Source organism: Anoplopoma fimbria, chromosome 1, assembly GCF_027596085.1.
Source record: "Anoplopoma fimbria isolate UVic2021 breed Golden Eagle Sablefish chromosome 1, Afim_UVic_2022, whole genome shotgun sequence".
NCBI classification, from domain to species: Eukaryota; Metazoa; Chordata; class Actinopteri; order Perciformes; family Anoplopomatidae; genus Anoplopoma; species Anoplopoma fimbria.
This window is the reverse complement of record NC_072449.1, coordinates 10235200-10256558: the sequence shown is the minus strand read 5'-3', so window position 1 is coordinate 10256558 and position 21359 is coordinate 10235200. Positions and strand designations below refer to the sequence as shown.

The following is a 21359-nucleotide window of genomic DNA, read 5'->3' as shown; positions in this document are numbered from 1 at the left end:
TCCAATAGTTGTGGAGACGGTGGTTGTCAAACCAACATACTAACATTGCCATCTCTAGAGCCAATAACAAAGCACATTCCCAAATTATGTCTGATTTCATATTCTTCTAATAAACTTCCAATAAACCTCTCTAGAAGACATTTTCTCTACAAAGACATGCCTATGTGGTGCATATTTTTGAAATGTAATGAATGAATGAATAGAAACCACCACATGCATATTTTAAAAGGCCCTCTCCTCTTCTGTGATAGGTGTGTTGCGCGTGGGCGCCCCCACAGCCCCGGAGGTCACCCTGCGTCTCAACCTGACGGTGAAAGCCAGCAGCTGTGTGGAGCCCGGCAGCAGCTTCAGTGACCCTCAGTGCTCTGGGAAAGGCAAATGTATCACACAGCCCTCTGAGGTGAGACATCATGTTCCTTCTCATCAAAACAACACATATGCTTTTGTGTGAATGAAGCTGGAAAGGCACAGGAGAAAAAATCCAGCAGCAATTAAAGCTAGGGTGGGCGATTTTGGAGAAAACAGCCGTTGAGATTCCGTCGCGTGCTCTCTGGCCTCTCCCTGCCACGCTACCTGCTGTAGCTCCTCCCACCGAACGTCAGTTATGCGCGTTCATGTGAATTCAGTTACATTGATAGGAAGACGAAACACGCAGGGACGCACCAAAGTCGTTGCCAAGGTGACCGGACAGTCCCACAGCCAATAAGAACGGAGAATCGGAGCCTCGCTCTGATTGGTCAAAGTGTACATGAGCGGTGGCAATTTTTGGGTGCGGCCCACAGAGGCAGGGGAGAGCAAAAAGCAGATATTCTCAGAGCACTTCACCTACATATAGCTGACTGGCTATTAGGACAGTTTTGCCAAATATTACAGTAAAGAAATTACCCACCCTAGCTTTAATATACACCATCTCTATTCGTTCTTTTTTTTTTTTAGAAAGGTTTCAGCATTTACTAACTTCAAACCTTACATAACAATAATGCATCTGCACAATAAACAAAAAAGAACTTTCCATTTCAATTCAACCCACCATTATCACTGCAGCTGCTGCATTGTGTCCAGCGCAGAAAAGTGTAGCAGAAAAAAAGCTTCCCCATGGGTTTCACTTAGCAGAGGACAATGCAGAGAGCAACAGAAAACAAAAGAAAACAAGATAGAATAGTACAGAACAACACAACGCAATGCCACAAATTACAGCAACCCAACATGGCACATTTTGTAACAGTTGGGAATCACATTGTTACATTCATTATGTGATCAAAATGCATGGGAGTCTCTGGTCTGGTTTAGCCGCAGCCCTGCAGACACAGAAGTGGAAGGAACCACCTGAGTCCCATTAGTCCCCTCTACATCCATACATTGAACTAAAGGAGATTCTCGCTGGATGTGCTAAAAAAGCTTACAAATTTTAGAGAAATAGAGGGAAGTGTTGCAGAGACCATTTCACGGTTTCTCTCTTTTTCTCATTATCTCTCCCCTCGCTGTTTGAGAAACTCAAACTGTGTCACTGTTGCTTGTTAGTGCGTTGTTATGTTACTGAATCATTTTACAATCTGGAATCTCATTATTTCTGTTTCACAAGATTTTCTTCCTTTCATCGCTATCTCCCGTCGTTTCACCTTCTAGGCTCGTTGACTTCACTTGTGAAATGTGTGTGTGTGTGTGTGTGTGTGTGTGTGTGTGTGTGTGTGTGTGTGTTTTGCAGAGCACTTTCTTCTGTGAGTGTGAGGACGGCTACACTGGAATATTCTGTGAGGAATTCGATGCCTGCCACCGCCGACCTTGTCACAACAACGGCACCTGCAGCGACGTTAGGCAGGGGGGTGAAGGACGCAACTTCACATGCACCTGCCCACCAGGTGTGTGTGTCCATATGTGCATTATGCTGGGTGCTTTTATACACAGACACAGCTTTATATATTGTGTATAAGGCAACATGAATATTCAAAGCCTGGCTGGGGTCTTGGTTTGGTTGATTAGAGCTGTGCAGGTGTAAGAAATGGAGCCCTCTCTCATTGTTTTTAGAAAATCTCTGAATCAGTGCACAGGAACAGAGATGAGCTCGTATTGCACCTTTAGCCTTGTCAGATTTATTTAAGGGGCAGGGACTTGAAGCGAGGGCCTCTGGTAGGAAGGTAAATGTCAGAGGTGACCACTGATTGCCTGTCATTCCCCATTAGGGGACTGTGCTAACGAGCCCTGTGTGGCCAGCTGATGACAAAAACTAAACAGGATAAAAAGATGTATACAGAGAAAAGACAGTTCATTTAGTTTAACTACGTAGCTCAAATTAAGCATTTATTACTTTTTTGTACATTATTCTGTATATCTTTAGGTGGATCCCCATCAGCTGCCTCTCTTCCTGGGGTTCACCCCAAAAAATCTTTAGAATAAACAATAGACATACATTTACATGCAAGTAAAAAAAATCATTCATTACTCAGACATTTTAAAAGTAAGTAAAAAATAGCAAAACACCTCAAGTCCAACTTTTGAATTCTTGTCACGACTCTCCTGTTTAGTGGTAGTTGGCTTTGTTTTGCGCAATCTTAAACAGATCATTTAGCTGCATTTGACTGATTATAATGAAATAAATAAAGTAGCCTGATCATAAACTGTGTTTTCTCTCAGGTTATGAGGGGGAGCGCTGCCAGTTGCTGGTTGACCACTGCCTCTCTCAGCCCTGCAAGAATGGAGCCACTTGCTTCAGCAGCTTGGCCGGGCCCAGGTGTTATTGTCCAGAAGGTAGGAACTTAATCTATTAGCATTTTTATATCAATATGTTTGATCTTTTCTTGCTTTGATGTGAGTGCACAGTATTATAATTTTAAGATTTTAGAAGGAAATTAAATACACACATGACACAAGCATTTCTGCCAAAAATCCCACAGCTTGTGATGTTTGTGTTTCTATGTGAACGTTAATGTTACTGAAATAAACAAACAGAGGGGGACATATAGACAGAAAAAGTGTGTGAATACTGCAATAGTGTGAGTATTTTTCAGCTGTCTGATTCCAGTTATTACACATTCTGTGTGTCTGTGTGTTTAACAGTATCTGTGCCACTGAGATGCTTAATTTAAACCTTCCTCCTCTATCCTAATTAGTCTTCATAGCCTCAGCGACCTGCATCAGCCTCTCTGGGGAAATCTGTGACCGCAAAACTTCTGCCAAAACAGCATTTCTCAACAAAAGCGCACTAGTTTGTGATTAACGTACACCGGCAACGGAGTGTGTACTCACTCACAGAATACAGGGGGAAACATTAGATAACAATGGATCTGGCCTCATGAATAAAGAATCAGCAGATGGATGTAAAAGCTGGCGGGAAGGTTGTTTCATTGTTCCGGGTACAGCTCCCAGCAGTCACTTCATTCTCGATCTGTAGGAGGTTTTACTAACACTGCAACACCTGACTGAATTGTTAATCTGCAGCCGCCAAGAAAAACGAGGTTTCCAATGAGGAAAGGAATTCATAATCCGCCACTTTTGACGTAGGTATTTCTCATTAAATGAGAGAAAGGGTGGCGAGAACCGTTCCAGCACTTCTATATTAGTGCTGGGAGAGTTTGTTGAAAGAGGGCTTTTAAAAATGTCATTAGTTTATTAGATAATTCTGGGTCTGAGGGACCTTTTGGACAAATTACCTCTGAGCATTTATTTTTCATGAAGCAACGAGGTAAATCAATCTGTAAGACTGCCTTGGACCATTTTTCTTTGTTTAACCACCAAAGTGACTAATACAGCATTTAAGAAAACATGTCCAACTTTGCAATTTCATAAATCTTTTAACCATAGGTCTTTTTCACAGAAGACATTTTTAGATGTAACAGTAGGAAAAGCACAAGTATAAATAATAAAATGAACAATGTCTTCATTTTCAGACTCGTAGTATGGTGCATGCTGGCTCACTGTCACACCATCATGGCTTACTCAGAATGATAAAATTTGTGCTGAGAAAGTGATTTAATGTTGCAGTATGAACAGCTTGAAATATTTAAGCAGTTTGTTTGGAAAAGATACAGAAAGTCAAGTTGATTTTATTTATAAAGCACAATATCACCAATCACAAATTTTCCTCAGGGCCTTACAATCTTTACAGCAGACGAACTCTCTGTCCTTTGATTGTCACTTCAGACAGGAAAAAAAAGAAACCTTTAGCTTGGTAAATATGTAAGAAACCTCGAATAGAGTGAGCTGAGGAGGGATTCCTCTTCCTGGACGGGCAGACATTAATACATATGAAAACCAATAATAATCAAATAATAAAAGGAGAACTTCAAGATGAGCAGGAATATAATTGACCAGGAAAAAGAAACGCTCCACTCATACAAACTCAAAATGGGAAATCCATAGAAGAGGATGTCTCAGAATAGCGCATGCTGTTTAACAAATGAACAATCAATAATTGCATCAGGATGCTAAACAACATTCGCACACCCCTGTAGGAACAAACACATATAGATAAAGAAAAAAAGAAAGAAAAAACTATTTTCATAAATCTGTTCATTCAGTCACGCTGTGCATCATGAGGACGGGTAAGTTTGAGGTGAAGGTGTAAGAGTGCTAAATAGGTGGGGTGGGACTTGAAAGAATAGCTGTAAGTCATTTGAATGTCCTCCTTAGTGACAATAACAAGCTTGTGTGTGTTGGAGAAGCACACAGAGATGAGGAGAGATGTGAATCCATACTGATGAACACATCAAGGGAGGAATATTTAAATGCAAACAGCCTCCAGGCAAATAATCGAAAAAACATGTTTTTTATTGTTTTTTTTACTGTATAGGAGATTTTTTTAAGTAATGCAATGTTTCCAAGTTCAAGAGAACATTTCATCTTGTATCAGAAAAAGATTTCATTAACATTCCAAGTCCAAGAATGCTTTACCTATCTCTAGTGTAAATCCTTTCAGTATGTTAAACAGGAAGAGATACCAAAGAGAAAAGGGAATACAATTTATTTTTAAAGTTTGTTCTTCCTCAAGCATTAATTCCAAGTCTTTGTTTGGGGAAGAAGAAGTCATAAGATATTTTCTGTCTGTTTGTTCATGTTGCTCAAGGACAGAAAAGAGTATGATGCTTTACAGTTAATACTAATTAGGAGTTGATTTATACAGTAGTGTCCTCCACAGGTAAAGAAATGTAAGCACACTCAAACGGCCAAATGAACACGCACAGAGGCTCAGATACAGGTCTACCTCCCACCCCCATAAATTACACCTCCATGTTGTCTTGCAATATTCCTGCACAGACAGAAGCAATAGATAAAATGATGGATGGCATGACAACTGTCACGGATGTCATCAAAGATGCATCAAGTCTGTGATCACTATGAGCGCAAAAGCTGTATTTTCATTTGCTACATCAGAAGGGAGGAAGGGATGTTTAAATAGATTCACCATGCAGCGATAGAAGGTAATATTTTCACTCCTGTTAGTTTCCCTGTCAACAGCATATCTCAAAACCCAACACCATTTCAGAGAGATATAAAAACTAAATGGACTCTGGGATGTTACTTTAATCCGACTTTATGGCAATTCATGTTTACAATTTATTATGAAAATAAATTTTATTTGATATGAATAATAGAAGAATTGGACATTGAAGAAGGTCTGTACTATTTCCATTTTTTCTCTCAGTTCAAAGTAAGGTGATGAAGAGGTAAAATCTGTAGGAATACCATTTAAAAATAGGATTTTCACAGATGTGCTCAAGTCAACTTTGACTCCTCTACAGAGACTGACACATTGTTAACCTTTCTTTCACTTACACACACATAGACACACTTATACACGCCGACAGAAGAGGAAGTGTACGTGTCAGTACCGTGACTGCCTCCAGTCAGAATTAGCAGGGCGGGGGAGTGAGCGAGCGGGCTAAATTTAAACTGTTAACTGCAGGAATGAACAGACACCTCTATGTCACCCATGTTTAAAATGTGTGTTTGTACCTGTTTGGGTGGAAATTTAGACAAATAAACAGAAACCGTTTGAGCTCAAGAGGTGAAAGTTCTTAGACAGAGCAAAGAAGCTGAACACAGAGGAAACAGGGGATTAAACTATGACTATTTGATATATTCAAATCATCGTGTGGAAGGAGGGATATGAGTGAAAAAGGGAACATAGAGAGAAAAGAGAGATTTGGGTGAGATTTCTGCTGCAGATTACTCTTGCCTCTCTTGAATGATAAATGTCTTCCTCACCCAGTGAAATAAAGTATTGCAGATCAATGGATGCTTGAGAGAGACCTCTTCATTAGCTCAATGGAGTGTGCAGTCAGCACAGGGATTTACTACGGTGTTACTGTAAACCAGAGAACCCACTGTGTATTACTGCAAAGTGTATACATGTACACAGCAGTAGAGTCTTTCTCTGCTCTGCAGTACAATAGAAGCTCTCATTGGGAGGGGAAGACAGAGGAGGAGAAGGGGTGAAGAAAAGGGGGAGGAAGTTATTTTTAGATGAAGAGGTGAGGTTAGAAAAGCAGAGGCTCACATGCTAATGAGGGGACTTGAATAAGAAACCAGTGGCTTCAACACATAACCAGTCAGCCGACAAAGACAGTAAAAAACATGACAGAAACACTACCACCCTCCTTTAACACAATAGTTTAGTCATTCCTGTCAACAGGAACGATTCAATTGATGTTGAGCTGCTTTAACAGTCTGTTTTTGTCTTTAACAACGAGGAGGAAGGGATAAAACAAAAGAGCGTGATGTGGTGATTTGGGGTAGTGGATGATGACGGATTCAAATCGAGTGCTGTATTTTTTTCTCAGTATATTATCTTTTTGTGTGGTCACTTTCCGCACATCAGCTTCTGCAAAACTGATGAGAGGTCCGTTAGAATATGAATTTACAGCAAACAGGTTGTTAGCTTATTTTATTATTAATTCTGGAAGCAAGGGGAAACAGCTAACCAGGCTCTTTTAAAGCACATAACTCCCCCAACATGTTTACACTTCTGTTCATATATGAATTAAACAAATGAGGTCCAATGTGTTATTTAGTGAATTTAAGAAGTGCTTCCAGTCTTAATGCTAAGCATAACTAATTGCCTCCTGGCTGTAAATTCATAGCCTACTAAACCTGTAGACAGTAGAGGGGTATTAATATTGTTATCTAACTCTTGGCAAAATTGCAAGCTAGTTAAAATGTCTTAAAACGATAAGTCAATAACATAATTATCATGACAGCCCACCTATGTGGAATAAATTACTGGTTGTGCAAGGAGGACATTTTGTGTCTGAAGTTTGTGTACATATTTTGTGCACAAAATTTTACTCCCCCGTGCTGAGCCAAGAGATTTAATTAAGGTACCCACACTGAATGAAGCATGTGTGCATCACTTAAGTTAAGTGGCTTAAGAGGCTGCTGGTGGAACAAACACATGATTCCTGCTGCCCTCGGATGGTTGAAAAGATTGAAACTGTGAAAGAGAAGGCTCTAAAATATAAAATACAGACTCTACCTTAATAGTCCTATTTTGAGTTTGTGTAAATGTATTTTTTAAATCAAAGTAAAGACAAAACTCACTCTACATTTAAGTCGAAGTGTCTTTGTGTGCCCCTGTAACCAACAAACGTGTGTTTTTGAACCTATTTGCATTCAGAGGCGGTCTGAGTGAACATCCACTTTTGCAATTCCATGCCAAAGTGGATGTCCCATATTGCCCTGCACCACTCGATCTACATTAACACAACCTCTGCTGTGTCACTCTCCCCACCGTGTTGCAAGTACTTTCATTTGAAGCATCGAATTGACTTAATTTGAGAAGGGTTACATCTGCAGATTGGCAAGAGGGCGTCTCTGGCACTCCAGCTCTGTAGATGATTTTCAATTTAATAAGGTCACCAAGTTGTGTTAAAATCAAGGGGACTGGCAGCTTTCCAGAACTTCTGTTTTCTTCCAGGCATATGAGGACTTTTATCATTTTTGTGTTGGTTTCCCATGATTTTCTCTCTATTTCGCTCTGTGTATTTCACACCGTCATCACTGCCTCTCCTCTCCTCTCTTGCAGGCTACCAGGGTGCTACATGTGAGCAGAAGGTGGACCCGTGTGCCTCCGGCCCCTGCCACAATAACGGGACATGCTACGCCCAGGGTCCCGGCCCAATGGGCTTCGGTTGTAGCTGCACAGCGGGCTTCACCGGCCCGACATGTGCCCAGCTGGTGGACTTCTGTGCCCTGAACCCCTGCGCCCATGGGGTCTGCCGCAGCGTGGGCAACAGCTACAGGTGTCTGTGTGTCCCAGGTGAGCTGTTTAGTAAGGTTTTTTATAAAAAAAAAGGCTCAGGGTGCTGCTGACAGCTGATGTCATGGTGCGGTGGGGATCAAGAGTCAAGTTTAGCCAAAGTCAGTTAAAGGTGGGACAGCTCACCTTGTGGTTAATTATTTGTTGAACAGAATCTGCTTAAAAAAAAAAAAAGGGACTTTGCAAATCTAGATGAAGCCTTGGATAACTCTTGCCAATTTTCTACATGTCACATTTTACATGCGCCATTGGACTGGATAGAGTCTCAACTTACTTTCAACATACAGTTAGTTTGAGTGTTTGCGCTGCAGGAGTCTAACAAAAGGATCTCAATAAGACTGTTTGTTGAAAAGAGATCCTAAACTGAAGCATTCTGTTTATGCTAAAGATGACAGCCTGTCAATATTTTTATCCAAAGCTTCCCCTCACAGCCGATCCACCTTGACACTCCTCTCCTCAAATATTCTACAGACAAAATTCTATAGGTAAACGTCAAAGGAAACCTGTGGTGCAGGTTTTATGTTCGTCAAGCAGGAACAGAATATATACGATCAGACTTTATATTGGGAGATACTTTAAACAATCAAGAGCCAAATAAACCTGATCAAGACAAGACTTGCAACTTTGACTTTCCAGAAAACATTTTCTTTATATAAGCTATTGTCTTGGGACCCCTTTGACCTTGCTCGATACTCCCATTCAGAAATCCATGCACAGCCTTAAGATACCCTCTGAATCTTGTTCTGAAGCCATCACCACTCTAAATCTGGCTTTACATCCAGCACATAAAGCTTAGTCATGGAGGTAAAAGACGGTGACTTCTAGCATTGGGCTCAGACTCAAGAGTAGCAGTAAATATATATTGTCTGGCTGGATGATGAGTTATTTTTAGACGAGACGATTGCGGCGCTTGCATCGATGCCTCTGTGATGAAATCAATTGAGTGGAATGATGACTTATCATTATCTACTGTCTTGCAATTACCTTGCAGCGATGGTGAGATAGATGACTTTCCCAGTGGCCCATAAACATAATTTGACACTGTGCCCTTACTGCTCTCCGTTGATACCATCTGTCAGTCAGATGTGTAAGTTATTCACCGTCTGGATTTCTAACTTGATTCTCCCATTCATACAGTAGCTTCTTTTGTTGTCTTTACCAGGATGGTATCGTAGTTATGTCTGCAGGACATAGACGAATTACCACAGAGTCGTTCTTTCTCTTATTGATTTGTGTTTTAAATGATGTTAGAGCTTTCTTTAAGCTCTTTTTCTAACCTGAGAAACAGGTTCCTGAATATTTTAGTTATTTTTTGAGTCTATAATCCCTCCATGAGTCGTGTTCTTCATGTTTATTCAAATGCTTTCACTCTTGCTATGTCACAGCGAGCAGAGCAGTCGTCCGTTGCTTTCCAATTATTCTGATATCTTTTTTCTTCCCCTAAGCCTGATTCTTATGTTTTTTTTTATTTTGCATTCCTTCATATTTTTTCTTCTTCTACTTGTCCTTTTGTCCTTCATCGTCTTTATCTTCCCGCCGTTTACCTCACCTCATTCCCCTTTCATCCTCTGTTGTCTGGTTGTCATGGTGAAGTGTGAGAGTGTGTGTGTGTGTGTGTGTGTGTGTGTGTGTGTGTGTGTGTGTGTGTGTGTGTGTGTGTGTGTGTGTGTGTGTGTGTGTGTGTGTGTGTGTGTGTGTGTGTGTGTGTGTGTGTGTGTGTGTGCGGGTCGCAATCAATTGTCTGTGTCTGTGACTAGTTGAGCAGATGCCGTTATCCAATCAAATGTCTCCGCTCAGACCGCCCTGTCTAATGGGATTGGTGAAATGGTGATTGGTAATTAGCAGACATTACAGTGTACACACACAAACGCGCTCAATGTTTTGACCAAAATTGACCTTTTCTCCAGCTCATCGGAATGCCAGCTGGTGTCTGAGGTATGAGTGTTTGTCTGTCTGTGTGTGTCCGTGTGTGTGTGTGTGTGTGTGTGTGTGTGTGTGTGTGTGTGTGTGTGTGTGTGTGTGCTCATGGATGCAGTAGTATGTGTGCTTATGAATAAGTGTGCTAATGTGTGTGTGTGTGTAAATGCCTGCTGGCTGTCTGAAAGAAGGCTGCCTGGGAGCTGATACGTAGAGGGATCCATCCTTCAGCTTGCTGTAATCCAGCTCACAGGAGAGGCTGCCAGCCCACCAGTTAGCCCACAGAAAGCAGACAGTCTTGGAAAGGCACTTGACATTTCACTGGCATTTTACGGACGGGACCCTAGAGGCGCTAACCGGGTTCCTCATTAATTCCCCCCCCCCCTCTCTCTCTCCTTCCCCCAAACACATCCTAGCTAAGGCCCAGGGAGGTTTTGTTGAAACTTTGTCAGCACTGGGACCCGGTTGAGCAATGTAGTCAAAGTGGGAGCAGAGCTAATGAAAACAGATTGCTCCACTAGTCGTGTGAAGGACTCGAGAGACTTCGGTCCTCTGGTGATTTTGGTTCTCAAGTCGTAGATGGTGGAGTGTTTCTATGGAGAGCAGCTGTGACTGTGATTAGGTATATGAAGGTACATCCAATTATCAGTTCATTTACATACATTACAACTATTTGTCTGCCTAAATACTGCAGATTTAAAAACACAGTGAATGACTTACAAAACACTGACATTGATTCTGTCCTTGAGTCTTTCCTGCGTTTCTAATAGTTGTTTCTAATAGCCCACAAACTGATTAAGCAGTGCGTGTTAAACAGACTGTACATTACAATTTGTATTTTTCTTTTTAGCTGCAAAATAGTATCTGAAAAACTGATTAATTGTTTGTCTGTTACTCATACACTCTTTGCAGATGTTTCAGGCCTATCCTGCCTCAGTACACAGCTGCCATCCTATGGAAAACACAGTGCACTGCATGTCATTTGACCTGATGCCCAATGCTATTGAAACTCAGTGGCAAAATACTGGTTTTACAATATATTCCCACTTTGCTAACTAATTTAATCTAAGCAAATCCAAAAACGTGTTGTCACACTGTTAGTTGTGTCTTGTGCATTCTTGTCCGATTTTTCCTTTAGACCACAGTATCGAAGAGAGAAAATAAAAAATGAATGTGGAGCTCCATGAGGAAACAGCTTTCTGCAATAGTATAGGGGAAGAGACAGTGATGACTAATCTTAATGTTCATGATGAGTCCCAGGTTGTTTTACAGACAAGCAGGTCCCAAAGCACCACCACCACAACCTTTAAGAAGTAGGATCAGTAAAAGCTAACGACTTACACTAACTGCTGATCACAGTCAAATTCAGCATGCATTTTCAGCAAAACCCTCAAGGTTAAAACATCTTCTGGTTTCATCAGCAAAATTACATGATTAATTATTAAACAACTGTTACATCATTACATACTGTATATATTTGTGTGTCCCATTAAGGTTACCATGGCTTGTACTGTGAAGAGGAGTACAATGAGTGTCTGTCTGCCCCCTGCCAGAACTACGCCACCTGCAGGGATCTCATCAATGCCTACGAGTGTGTCTGCACGCCACAGTTTGACGGTATGTATGAGAGTTTGTGCTTATTTCTAGATGCAGGAACACATCTGTGAGTTAGCTCTACTTCTACATAGACTATTGTGTGCAATGTATTTTATTGGACATGATCTGTGTGTGTGTTTGTGCAGGCAGACACTGTGAAATCTACAAGGATCCCTGTCTGAAGATGCAATGCCAAAATGGAGGCCACTGTGAGAGTGCAGGACTCAATGTTTCCTGCGCCTGCCCACCTGGATACCTGGGTGAGAACTGGTGCCATGATCAGACCACTTACCTATTAGTATGAATCACATGACAGGGGTTATGAAATAATAGTGACGCATAACAATTCTTGGGTGTTAAACCTGGATTTGTAAACAACTGCGTCACACTAACTGTGAGCCTCAGTTCCTGCTCTTGCCTGTGTCGCTATAGTTGTCATTGAACACAACCTTACCTGTCCACTCAGGGGAGAAATGTGAGGTCGACATCAACGAGTGTGAGAGCAACCCTTGTCACCACGGAGGCACCTGCACCGACCAATCAAATGGCTTCACTTGTCACTGTCCACCTGGGTGGGTGGGGCCCAGCTGTGAGATCCGTAAGTCAGTCTGTCACAAAACCTCTGTTCAGATATTAATCTTAAATCTGACACGAGAGGAAAGCTACATGCCTTTTCTGTGTGTGTGTGTGTGTGTGTGTGTGTGTGTGTGTGTGTGTGTGTGTGTGTGTGTGTGTGTGTGTGTGTGTGTGTGTGTGGGCGTGCATGACTCACGTTGCGGAGACATAAATCTGTTTACATAATCAGTTACATTGTCCTTTTCGTGACAAAATGCAACTTCCCTTAACGTAAATCATTACATTATGTACATTATGTGTGTGCGTCTCAGACCTGCAGTGGAAACCAGCACACACTGAGGACACCCTGACCAACATGCCCCGCCACTCCCTCTATATCATCATCGGAGCGCTGTGCGTGGCCTTCGTCCTCATGCTCATCATCCTCATCGTGGGCATCTGCCGCATCAGCCGCATCGAGTACCAGGGCTCGTCGCGCCACGCCTACCAGGAGTTCTACAACTGCCGCAGCATCGACAGCGAGTTCAGCAACGCCATCGCTTCCATCCGCCACGCCAGGTCAGTCACACGATCTGAATATATTGACTTATTGACAACGAGGTCTCACAGGAAGAGTGTTAATTAATGTCAGAGCTTTATGTATGTAGTGGAGATTTCCTTTAAAAAATGCAAAAGTAAGTAAAAGCACCAAGTTCAGAGATAAAGGTCAGTTCACAATCTCAACTCATAGTCCACTGACTACCTTTTTCCTGGAGCTTCTAGACCTTGTGACAGTCAAAAACTCCAAACAAAAGCAAATAAGTAAATTGTCGTTTCCAAGGTCAAGAATAAACTGTAAACTCACGTCAGTTTAAGAAACATGGGAAATAGCTTACTTTCTTCTCTCATAACGTGGGAGAAAATGTTATCAGTGGTCATTATCTCGGTTTGGGCTGGGAAAGTTTGAATTTCTTGCAGACAGCCTGATTTGCAAACGGCGGATGTTGAGTTTAAAGCACAGGGGCATTTAACAGGCAGGGAGGGTCTAACAGAAAGACGCTCTGCATTATGGGAGGTGAGCAGGGGTGAGGATCCAGTGGTTTTTAAGCAAAAAGTTAAGATATTACAGGCTCTGCTGCATATATTTTGACCCTTCATTTTATATCTGTTATGAGTCCCCCTAACTTTATAGAAGTGCAACACTTATTCACTGAAGTGACCTTTTTTATAAAGGTTAATGTACTCTTTATTTGTCACCGTTATCACTAACTGAGTACCAACAAAGTACATGGGCTGCATTGAGAAACTTTATTTGATGATTCAATATTGATGCATTTGTTTTGTTTATGCTTTCTTATCAGATTTGGCAAGAAGTCCAGGCCCGCCATGTACGACGCCACTCCCATCGCCTACGAAGACTACAGTCCTGACGACAAGCCTTTGGTTACCCTCATCAAGACGAAGGATTTGTAAAAACATAACCATCAACAACACATCACAAGCTGTACACTGCACATGTACACATGTGCATACACACGCACACACATTTATATGTATACATATATATACAGAAAGTCAGTATAAACCTTAAAGTATTTCTTAAGAAAAAAAAACAAGAGCAAAACAAAATTGAATGTAAAGTTGAGAAAAAAGAATCCAAGACATACTGTAGTTTAAAAAGAATAAACCTGGAATTTGATACATATATTTTCCTGTCAAAGGTCCACAATAAGGCTTTAGCATAAGAGAAAACTTTGCATTACTTAAGTTATTGATGACGGGCGACACTACCAGTAACCTCTGCTGTACAATAGTGATGACTTTAGTCTGCACCAGACTGTCTGTCTGTCGGCAAGGTCAGCAGCCCAAAAAGCCTACATTTCTAAGTGTAAACTCAGCAGACAGCGCTGACAGCCGTCCTTACAGGTGTGGTAGAAATAGGTGCACTCCTCTTGGTGCATACACTGTATCTTTTTCTATATCTAAAAAAAAAAATCTGCAGTAGGTTGCCTTACTTCGTGCATGGTTAGATTAGATGTTCTCACTGAATTATTTTAAAAATCCTTTGTACTTGGTTGTTGTAGTTTTTTTTTTCATTGCAGTTGTGTTTCTCTCCGTCAAGATTGTGCCAAATATTTTTGGGGTAATTTGTGGTTAGAAGATTAAATACAAACATGTTTAAAATACTAGTCACACAACATTTTCTTTTTAAATTGCATATTGTCCTGTTCTTTACATACAAGTTTCTCAATGGTATTATGAATAGTAGAGAAAGTGGGTTTACTGGAGTACTGAGACTCTACCATCCTGCTGTATGTATTTCAGTGATATTTAAGGTAATAGGTAGGTATATTCCTCAATGCACATAACAGTAGTTGGTTTTAGTCAGAGTACCTGTTTATGCTAGTAAACAAATTCACTTCTAGTATTGACAGTGTTTAAAAGTTTCTGGCTTTAGGGTGGAGAGGAAGAGGAGACTGAGAGGGGATGACATCTACTCCAGAATAAATGTGCTTCTGTGTCCTGCCAATGGAAACCTCTCTGTCTGTGCAGCTGTGTTGTTTCTCTCAAGGTCAAGCAATATTTTACCAACAGGCTCAGCTAATCCTCAGTTTATTTTCCTCTCATTTTAAACCACATGATGACCTATTATCTATGTTGAATGATGTAAACAATAAAGATTCAAATGAACATAATCTACAAACCCTCGCCTAGTGTGTGTCATTTGAACATGTTGTTGTCATGGCAACAGCAAGTGTAGCAGATTGCTTTTTAAATTTCCGAAAATCTATGTTTTTGGTTCAATTGTGTGTAGAATGAGCACAAATCAATCAGTCAGGGTCAACAAATCATCTCATGCCCCAATGATTTTTTTAAATTATTATTATTTGCACTGCATGGATCATATTCGGGGCAGGGTGTTGTCTGAAAGTTTTAAACAGTAGTGCCAATTGACCTCTTTCATTTCAGATATTTAGACTTCATAGTAGGTAAAGCACAGGCTGCATTCCACTTAGTGGAGGCCCTGGTATTGTGCTTGCATGGCTCACTGGAGTAGCTTACTACAACACTTAATGGGACTCAGTCATCGTTAATGTAATCGGTGTTACCTGTGCTTTTTCTACCTCGGCATTTCAAAATGTCTGCTGTGAAGAAGGTCTATACAGTAGCCCGTACTTAAAACAAAACAATTTTACTTTTTACTTTGAAACTACATGTAGGCCATTTTAAACTTTAAACTTTTACAACTGGCTATGTTTAGATAACATTTTTGAAAAAAGGGTTTGTTGCAAAACCTAAATTTGAATTTAAATCCAGTACTATCTGCTGAAAGAATAAGTCTTTTTGCGTTTGCTACTTGACAGTTATCAACACCTGTTGCTATGGTCACATTTCGGTCGGTGCCAAATAATGTATTTAGCTCGACACCCAGACTTGATTGTACTAGTTAAAACCCTAACATCAGTTTAAAAGATAAATGAGGAAGCAATATCGGAAAATGTAAGTCACTATTTATCTGGGGGTGTAACTAAAAGCTTGTCTCTGAGTTTGCCTAAAAGTAAGCACAGAAAGAAGTCACCTGAAATGGAGAGTGCAAATTTAGCACGACTCATAAAGCCACATTATTGGAAAACACACCAGGTTGAAATAAAGTTTGGGGCTAAAATCATCAAATTGTTTTGATCCTGATCTATTTATTTTTTCATGTAAGTAAAAAACAAAATGAAAAGGTATCTACAGCGTCTGTCTTTCAGGAACGTCCCAAGGTCAAACCCACCAGACTGAACCGTCAGCCGTGGGAAAGCCCTTTTATGGAGTAAATAATGTGAACACCCTCAGTGACCTCAGGCTTTATCCAGATGTTCCCTATGTAAACACCTCTAAATACAGACCGAGACTGTGGAGTCATGGTGCTAAACACACCTTCTATTCTGTGTGTGTACACAAACATGGACATACACACTCATTGCAGGAGCACCAGATGTCATTGATGGCTCTCTCCTTTGCTTATGGTCTGCTTTGGAGGCCATGTGCTAGACCTTTGACCTCTGTTTGCCCCAGAAGGTCAGAGTACTCCCAGTCTGGCTTAACATGGGTCCAAAAACAAGTCTCTCAATGGTTTCATTACAAATCAGTATCACTTTCAGAAAAAACACAGAATAATCAAATAGTTCAATTTGTACAACATTTTGGCAGCAGTAAAACTAATTCACTTGACAAAATTATAGATAATGCTTCAGTGAATTCCCGGACTGCACTTTTAAAATAACAAGGTCATACAAACCAATCATTTTTCAAAAACAGTCAGGCAGACTGAGTGTTTTTCTACAAGTTAATTTTGAGAAGCTTGAGGAGATTAAAATATGTGGGCATGATTGCTGCAATTCACCACAGACTTTGTCCTTAGCTGTCTTTGTGAAACTTGAGAATTATGAATGGAAGTTTTAAAGTAACCACATTTTCATTACCACTAGCAACTGAAAGTATGCCGTGTCCTATGTTGGGTTTTCATTTGATCATTTCCATTTTAGTTGCATTCTTGCACTGGCTGGCTACTCTGGTCTGGATGACTAATCTTCTAAGACTTTGAGGTCAAATTTACAACGGTGCTAAATATCATTACCAGAGCCTTTATGTGTACAGCTGAAGAAAAAAAAAAATGTAATGTTGATTTTCATTTAAATGTCTATTAAATCATTATCTTTCACTGAATGACGTAACACAACGGTGATTGAGCCTATGGCCCACTGATGAAAGCCCCTGAATTTGCAGCATTACAAACTGCTTGATTCACGAGCAGCGCTCTCTGGGAAACGGGATTCAAAAACACACCTGTAAATACAGGTTATCACCAAAAAGAACTAAATGGAGATCTTAGAGATTGTTTTGGTACTTTCTTCATGTTTTCACCCAAAATTGTCAGCAGGGGATTTAGCTACTCATCTGTTTTAGACTCTAATTTCCTGCCACTGTGTCACTGAGAGGACAGTCATTCTCTGAAAGTTATAAATATGACACAGAATATTAAAGGGTGGACCCCATATAAAGAACTTGGACTTACTCATCAGCTCTACTTTAGAAAATGCTTTTTTTCTATCATTATACAAATGCACTTAATGCATCATCAATTTATTTTTGGCCACTTGGGGGCAGAGGAACCCGCTGTAAACACATCACTGACATATAAAGTAGAAGGTAAAGTAAACGCGTTGGCAAACAGTTGCCTGGTCACAAATCCAGCAGACATGAAGCAACATTAGCATTCATTTGGCGTCGTGTTTCCGGCCACATGATGAATGTAATTCCAATATTTAGTCTCCTTTTAACTCTGGTCTAGTCTCCATGTTGCTTGTAAAGTAAATAATGATCCACTCTGTTAACTGGATAGGCCCTACGTGTATGCAATTTGGTGCTGGGCAGCATACTGGTGTTTTTCTTTCTTTTTATTGCCTAAAATAGGTGCAGAAAACCATGTTGATGAGAGCCAAAACAGTGAAGAGTCTGAAGCAATTTTCTGTGATTAGTGTAGTTTAAAGACCAGTAATTGGTGATTTAAGAGAGAACTTGAAGAAAAAGATGGTTGTCTTTATGTGGGATTAAGCATAACAGAATGAGATAAAATAAGATAAAATAAGATAATCCTTTATTAGTCCCGCAACGGGGAAATGTACAGGATTACAGCAGCAAAGAGGATAGTGCAAAACAAGAGACATAGTAAATAAATAAAAAACACAAGATCAAAATAAGTATTATAAATAAGCAAATGAGCAATAAAAAACAGTAAAAAACAGTAAAGAACAGTAGAGAATCAACAGTAATATTATATATACAGACAGAAACTATTATAAATATTGTATTGCACAGTGTATTAGTGTATTAGTGTCATGTGGTCTGCTGTGGAATGCATTCTCTTATCAAACTGTTAAAATGTCTTTAAGCTTAAACTTGCATATTTTCTGAATCCCTCTGAAACAAAAAACAATTAACCCCACATCATAAAACACTGCATGATAGAATCATGGTTGCACATTGCACATTTTCTCTCAGCCTCCATTTCCTGAAGTACCTGAACGCAGCATCAATAGCCGACCACACGCAGCAGGTAGCTCCACCTGCTGGCCGGTCTGACACCTGCAGCCAGGCGGAGCAACACATCCTTCATTACCGACCAGTGCAGATTGAAGGAGGACAGAGAGGCAACCCGTGGAAAGCGAACAGATGTGATCCGGACTACGCAAAGAGAACAAGCTGTAGTTGAAGACGGAGAACCTTGCATACTGCTAATATGTGGCAACCCGCGTCGGAGCGATTGCAGGTAAGATCCTCGTGCGTGTGTGTATGGGTATGGGTATGTGTGTGTGTGTGTGTGTGTGTGTGTGTGTGTGTGTGTGTGTGTGTGTGTGTGTGTGTGTGTGTGTGTGTGTGTGAAACGCTTATTGTCGACAGGGGCAGCAGTAAATATGCGGTGTGAGCAGTCACTGAAACCCCGCCGTGCTGTGCATGTCTCCAGCCTGCAGAGACTTGCTACGATTGTGCTGAGCAGATACAGATGTTTTTGTGAGCACCGTCGTCTTTTGCACGTGAGGAACCCGTTCTAAGCTCAAACAAAAAAAAAAAAAAAAAAAAAAAAAAAAACCCTTTTAAATGCACCTATTCACGTTACGCAAGCCAAATGTGCAGCTCCCGTTGCATTCCTGTGCTGGATATTTTCTCTAAATGAACTCAAGCATGTGTAGAAATGCCTATTTTGGCCCACAGGCCTGTTTCATGCAACATTTCCTTCACTGAGTGCAGCTGCAGGCCTTCTCCTCCTGTTGTCACTCTTATTTTTTTCCCCCTTGTCACATCAGGATGTCTAATCTACAGATTTACTCTTCATTCCAGTCTGAAATTAATACAAAAAAAAAAAAAAAAAAAAAAAAAAAAAAAAAAGAGCAGGGCCCTCTTTAAATAACCTGCCGCCAGTGACCTGTTAAGGGACGGAGGAGGAACACCGTTAATGACACGTAGTTTGATATCCAGGGGGCAAAGCCGTGCACCGTTCACGTCTCCTGCAGCCGTAATGCTCTCCAGATGTCGGCCCTGCGGATTGCCTGCCAAGTCAACTTGCACAATCCCTTCTTCTGCCCAGGCATCAAGAAGATGGGATCACGTTTTATTTAGATGTGGGGTCAAACACACATCTGCATGACCTGCCCCACTCTTCAATTCATTTTAAAACATCCAAGTAACCGTCATTGATTTAAGGTTGATTGAACACAATGTGCTGTGATTTTGTTTTATTATTTTTTATTATTATTGGATGAACTGACTTTCTGTGTCCAGCTCAACAAGTGTCATTCAGTCCCAGTATATCTCACATTTTCCACGGCTCACTGCTTAAGTAAATTTGGCTAGTGCATGTGAGTAAAGTGAATCATTCCAGTCACTCCACTTTGCCAACAACCCCACACTAAACAGAGAAATAGCATCATGGAGCGTCACGCGGTTGCAAGTTTGCAGATGATACTTCTCTCAAAGTGTCATGTATTTGTTCAATTGGTTATGTATTTATTCACAGGTCTTAGTATGTAACCATATATAACCATGTGCTGAAAATTAGTAGTCTGACCAAGTCTAATACGTTCCCAGTATGTTTTTAGATTTAGGCCTTTTTAGACATTTTACTGCCATCTTCAGTTCACCACTTCCACACATTTGGTGCTAAAACAGATCTTTATGAATGAATATGTCATGTTGGGTAATGTGAACTTACTCAATCCTTTTATATTGTGCATTAGCGCGACACTGAATTCTCAACAGCTTATGGGGGTGCAGAACGGGTTGCACCCTCTCTGTGTTAATGAACAAATATGGTTTTACTGCTGTAACACCTGAGAACCATTTGGATCCAGATTCGGAAACCTTTGCATGTATGTGTATTTTCTTTTAAAGAGGGACACTTGAAGATGAGTTTACTTAGCATGGAGAGTGCGACTCTGCCTGTGAGATAAGTTGGAGTGTGTTTCTGAAGGGCGCTTCCTAAAGTCAAGAAAATAACATCAGTTTGGCCTTGGAGACTATTAAAAAAACAAACAAAAGAAAACAGGATGCCTGATACGGTGGTGGGGGGGGAATGGAGTATGAAAGACATCAGCATTTATAGGGAGTTCATAGATGCATTATGGGAAATGCAGGATCCCGCTTTTTAGAAGTGCAATGCTTTTCTGAAAGAAAAAAAATCTAGTTTGTGTGTTTAAAGAAATTGTAAGTTGACCTTCTTGAGAACAGCTGTTGCACAAAGTTAGCAAACAGTTTTGCATCTTTTTCTGTCCACTTCAAAACTATGAAACACTGCATGGCAATGGCTTACTAGTATTTGGATCAACAAAGTCTGCCCAGGTTGTTCTGTCTTTGTGTAGAAACCCATATGAATTACTGGTGGTCCACATGCTCTGCCAGGATCTACTGGACCAGTAAACAAAAGGTTATAGTTCAAAATAATAGTATAAGAATGAAAAACCCTCACAATGAAAAGTGGTTATAGAACGACAGCAATACCTGCCCCTTGCCTGCTTTGTAACCGTGGCAACGGTCGTCCTTTAGGCTGGTACCCTCCGCCTCATTTGGGTAAGGAATGGTGGGGTTTTTTCTACAGCTGAAGGTAAAGCTGATCTAGAATGTACCAGTGTTTATTATCTTCTGTTTTGTTGTTTTCATTCACTATGGCACTCGTCCATATTATTCTCACTTGTGCTGTCCTCTGTTGCCATAGCAACACCTGATGTCTTGCTGCATTTTTGTCTCACGCTCAGGCAGGGAAGAGGAGGGGAGGGTGGGGGGAGGAGATAGATGGAGGTGTGGGGGTGAGGAGATGCAGGTCGTGGCTCGCGTTAGGCATCAGCAACGGCAAGCTGCTCTCATATTCACAATCAGAAGTGTGTTTTGTTGCGATGCTGCGTGTCAGTGTTGCGTCATGGTTTTCTCTCCCCTCTGTCCGTCTGTCTCTCTGCCTCCACTTCCCCGTCTGTCTTACCTCTTGCTGTCTAAATGCCTCTAT

General features: G+C 40.9%; 2 protein-coding genes across 2 annotated transcripts in view; both read left to right on the top strand.

Moving 5' to 3' along the window:
• dner (delta/notch-like EGF repeat containing) overlaps nucleotides 1-14935 on the top strand; it is a 49173-nt gene extending 34238 nt beyond the window's left edge. Inside the window, 9 exon segments of the mRNA XM_054602988.1 lie at nucleotides 252-400; nucleotides 1706-1859; nucleotides 2632-2745; nucleotides 8018-8251; nucleotides 11663-11785; nucleotides 11911-12024; nucleotides 12231-12362; nucleotides 12652-12898; nucleotides 13681-14935. Of these exon segments, the coding sequence (XP_054458963.1) occupies nucleotides 252-400; nucleotides 1706-1859; nucleotides 2632-2745; nucleotides 8018-8251; nucleotides 11663-11785; nucleotides 11911-12024; nucleotides 12231-12362; nucleotides 12652-12898; nucleotides 13681-13792 (1379 nt within the window). The 3' untranslated portion in view covers nucleotides 13793-14935.
• Nucleotides 14936-18498: 3563 nt separating this feature from the next.
• The window catches only part of pid1 (phosphotyrosine interaction domain containing 1), a 28239-nt gene continuing 25378 nt past the window's right edge, over nucleotides 18499-21359 (top strand). Inside the window, exon 1 of the mRNA XM_054600069.1 lies at nucleotides 18499-18635. Within this exon, the coding sequence (XP_054456044.1) occupies nucleotides 18606-18635 (30 nt within the window). The 5' untranslated portion in view covers nucleotides 18499-18605. The remainder of the gene's footprint in view (nucleotides 18636-21359) is intronic.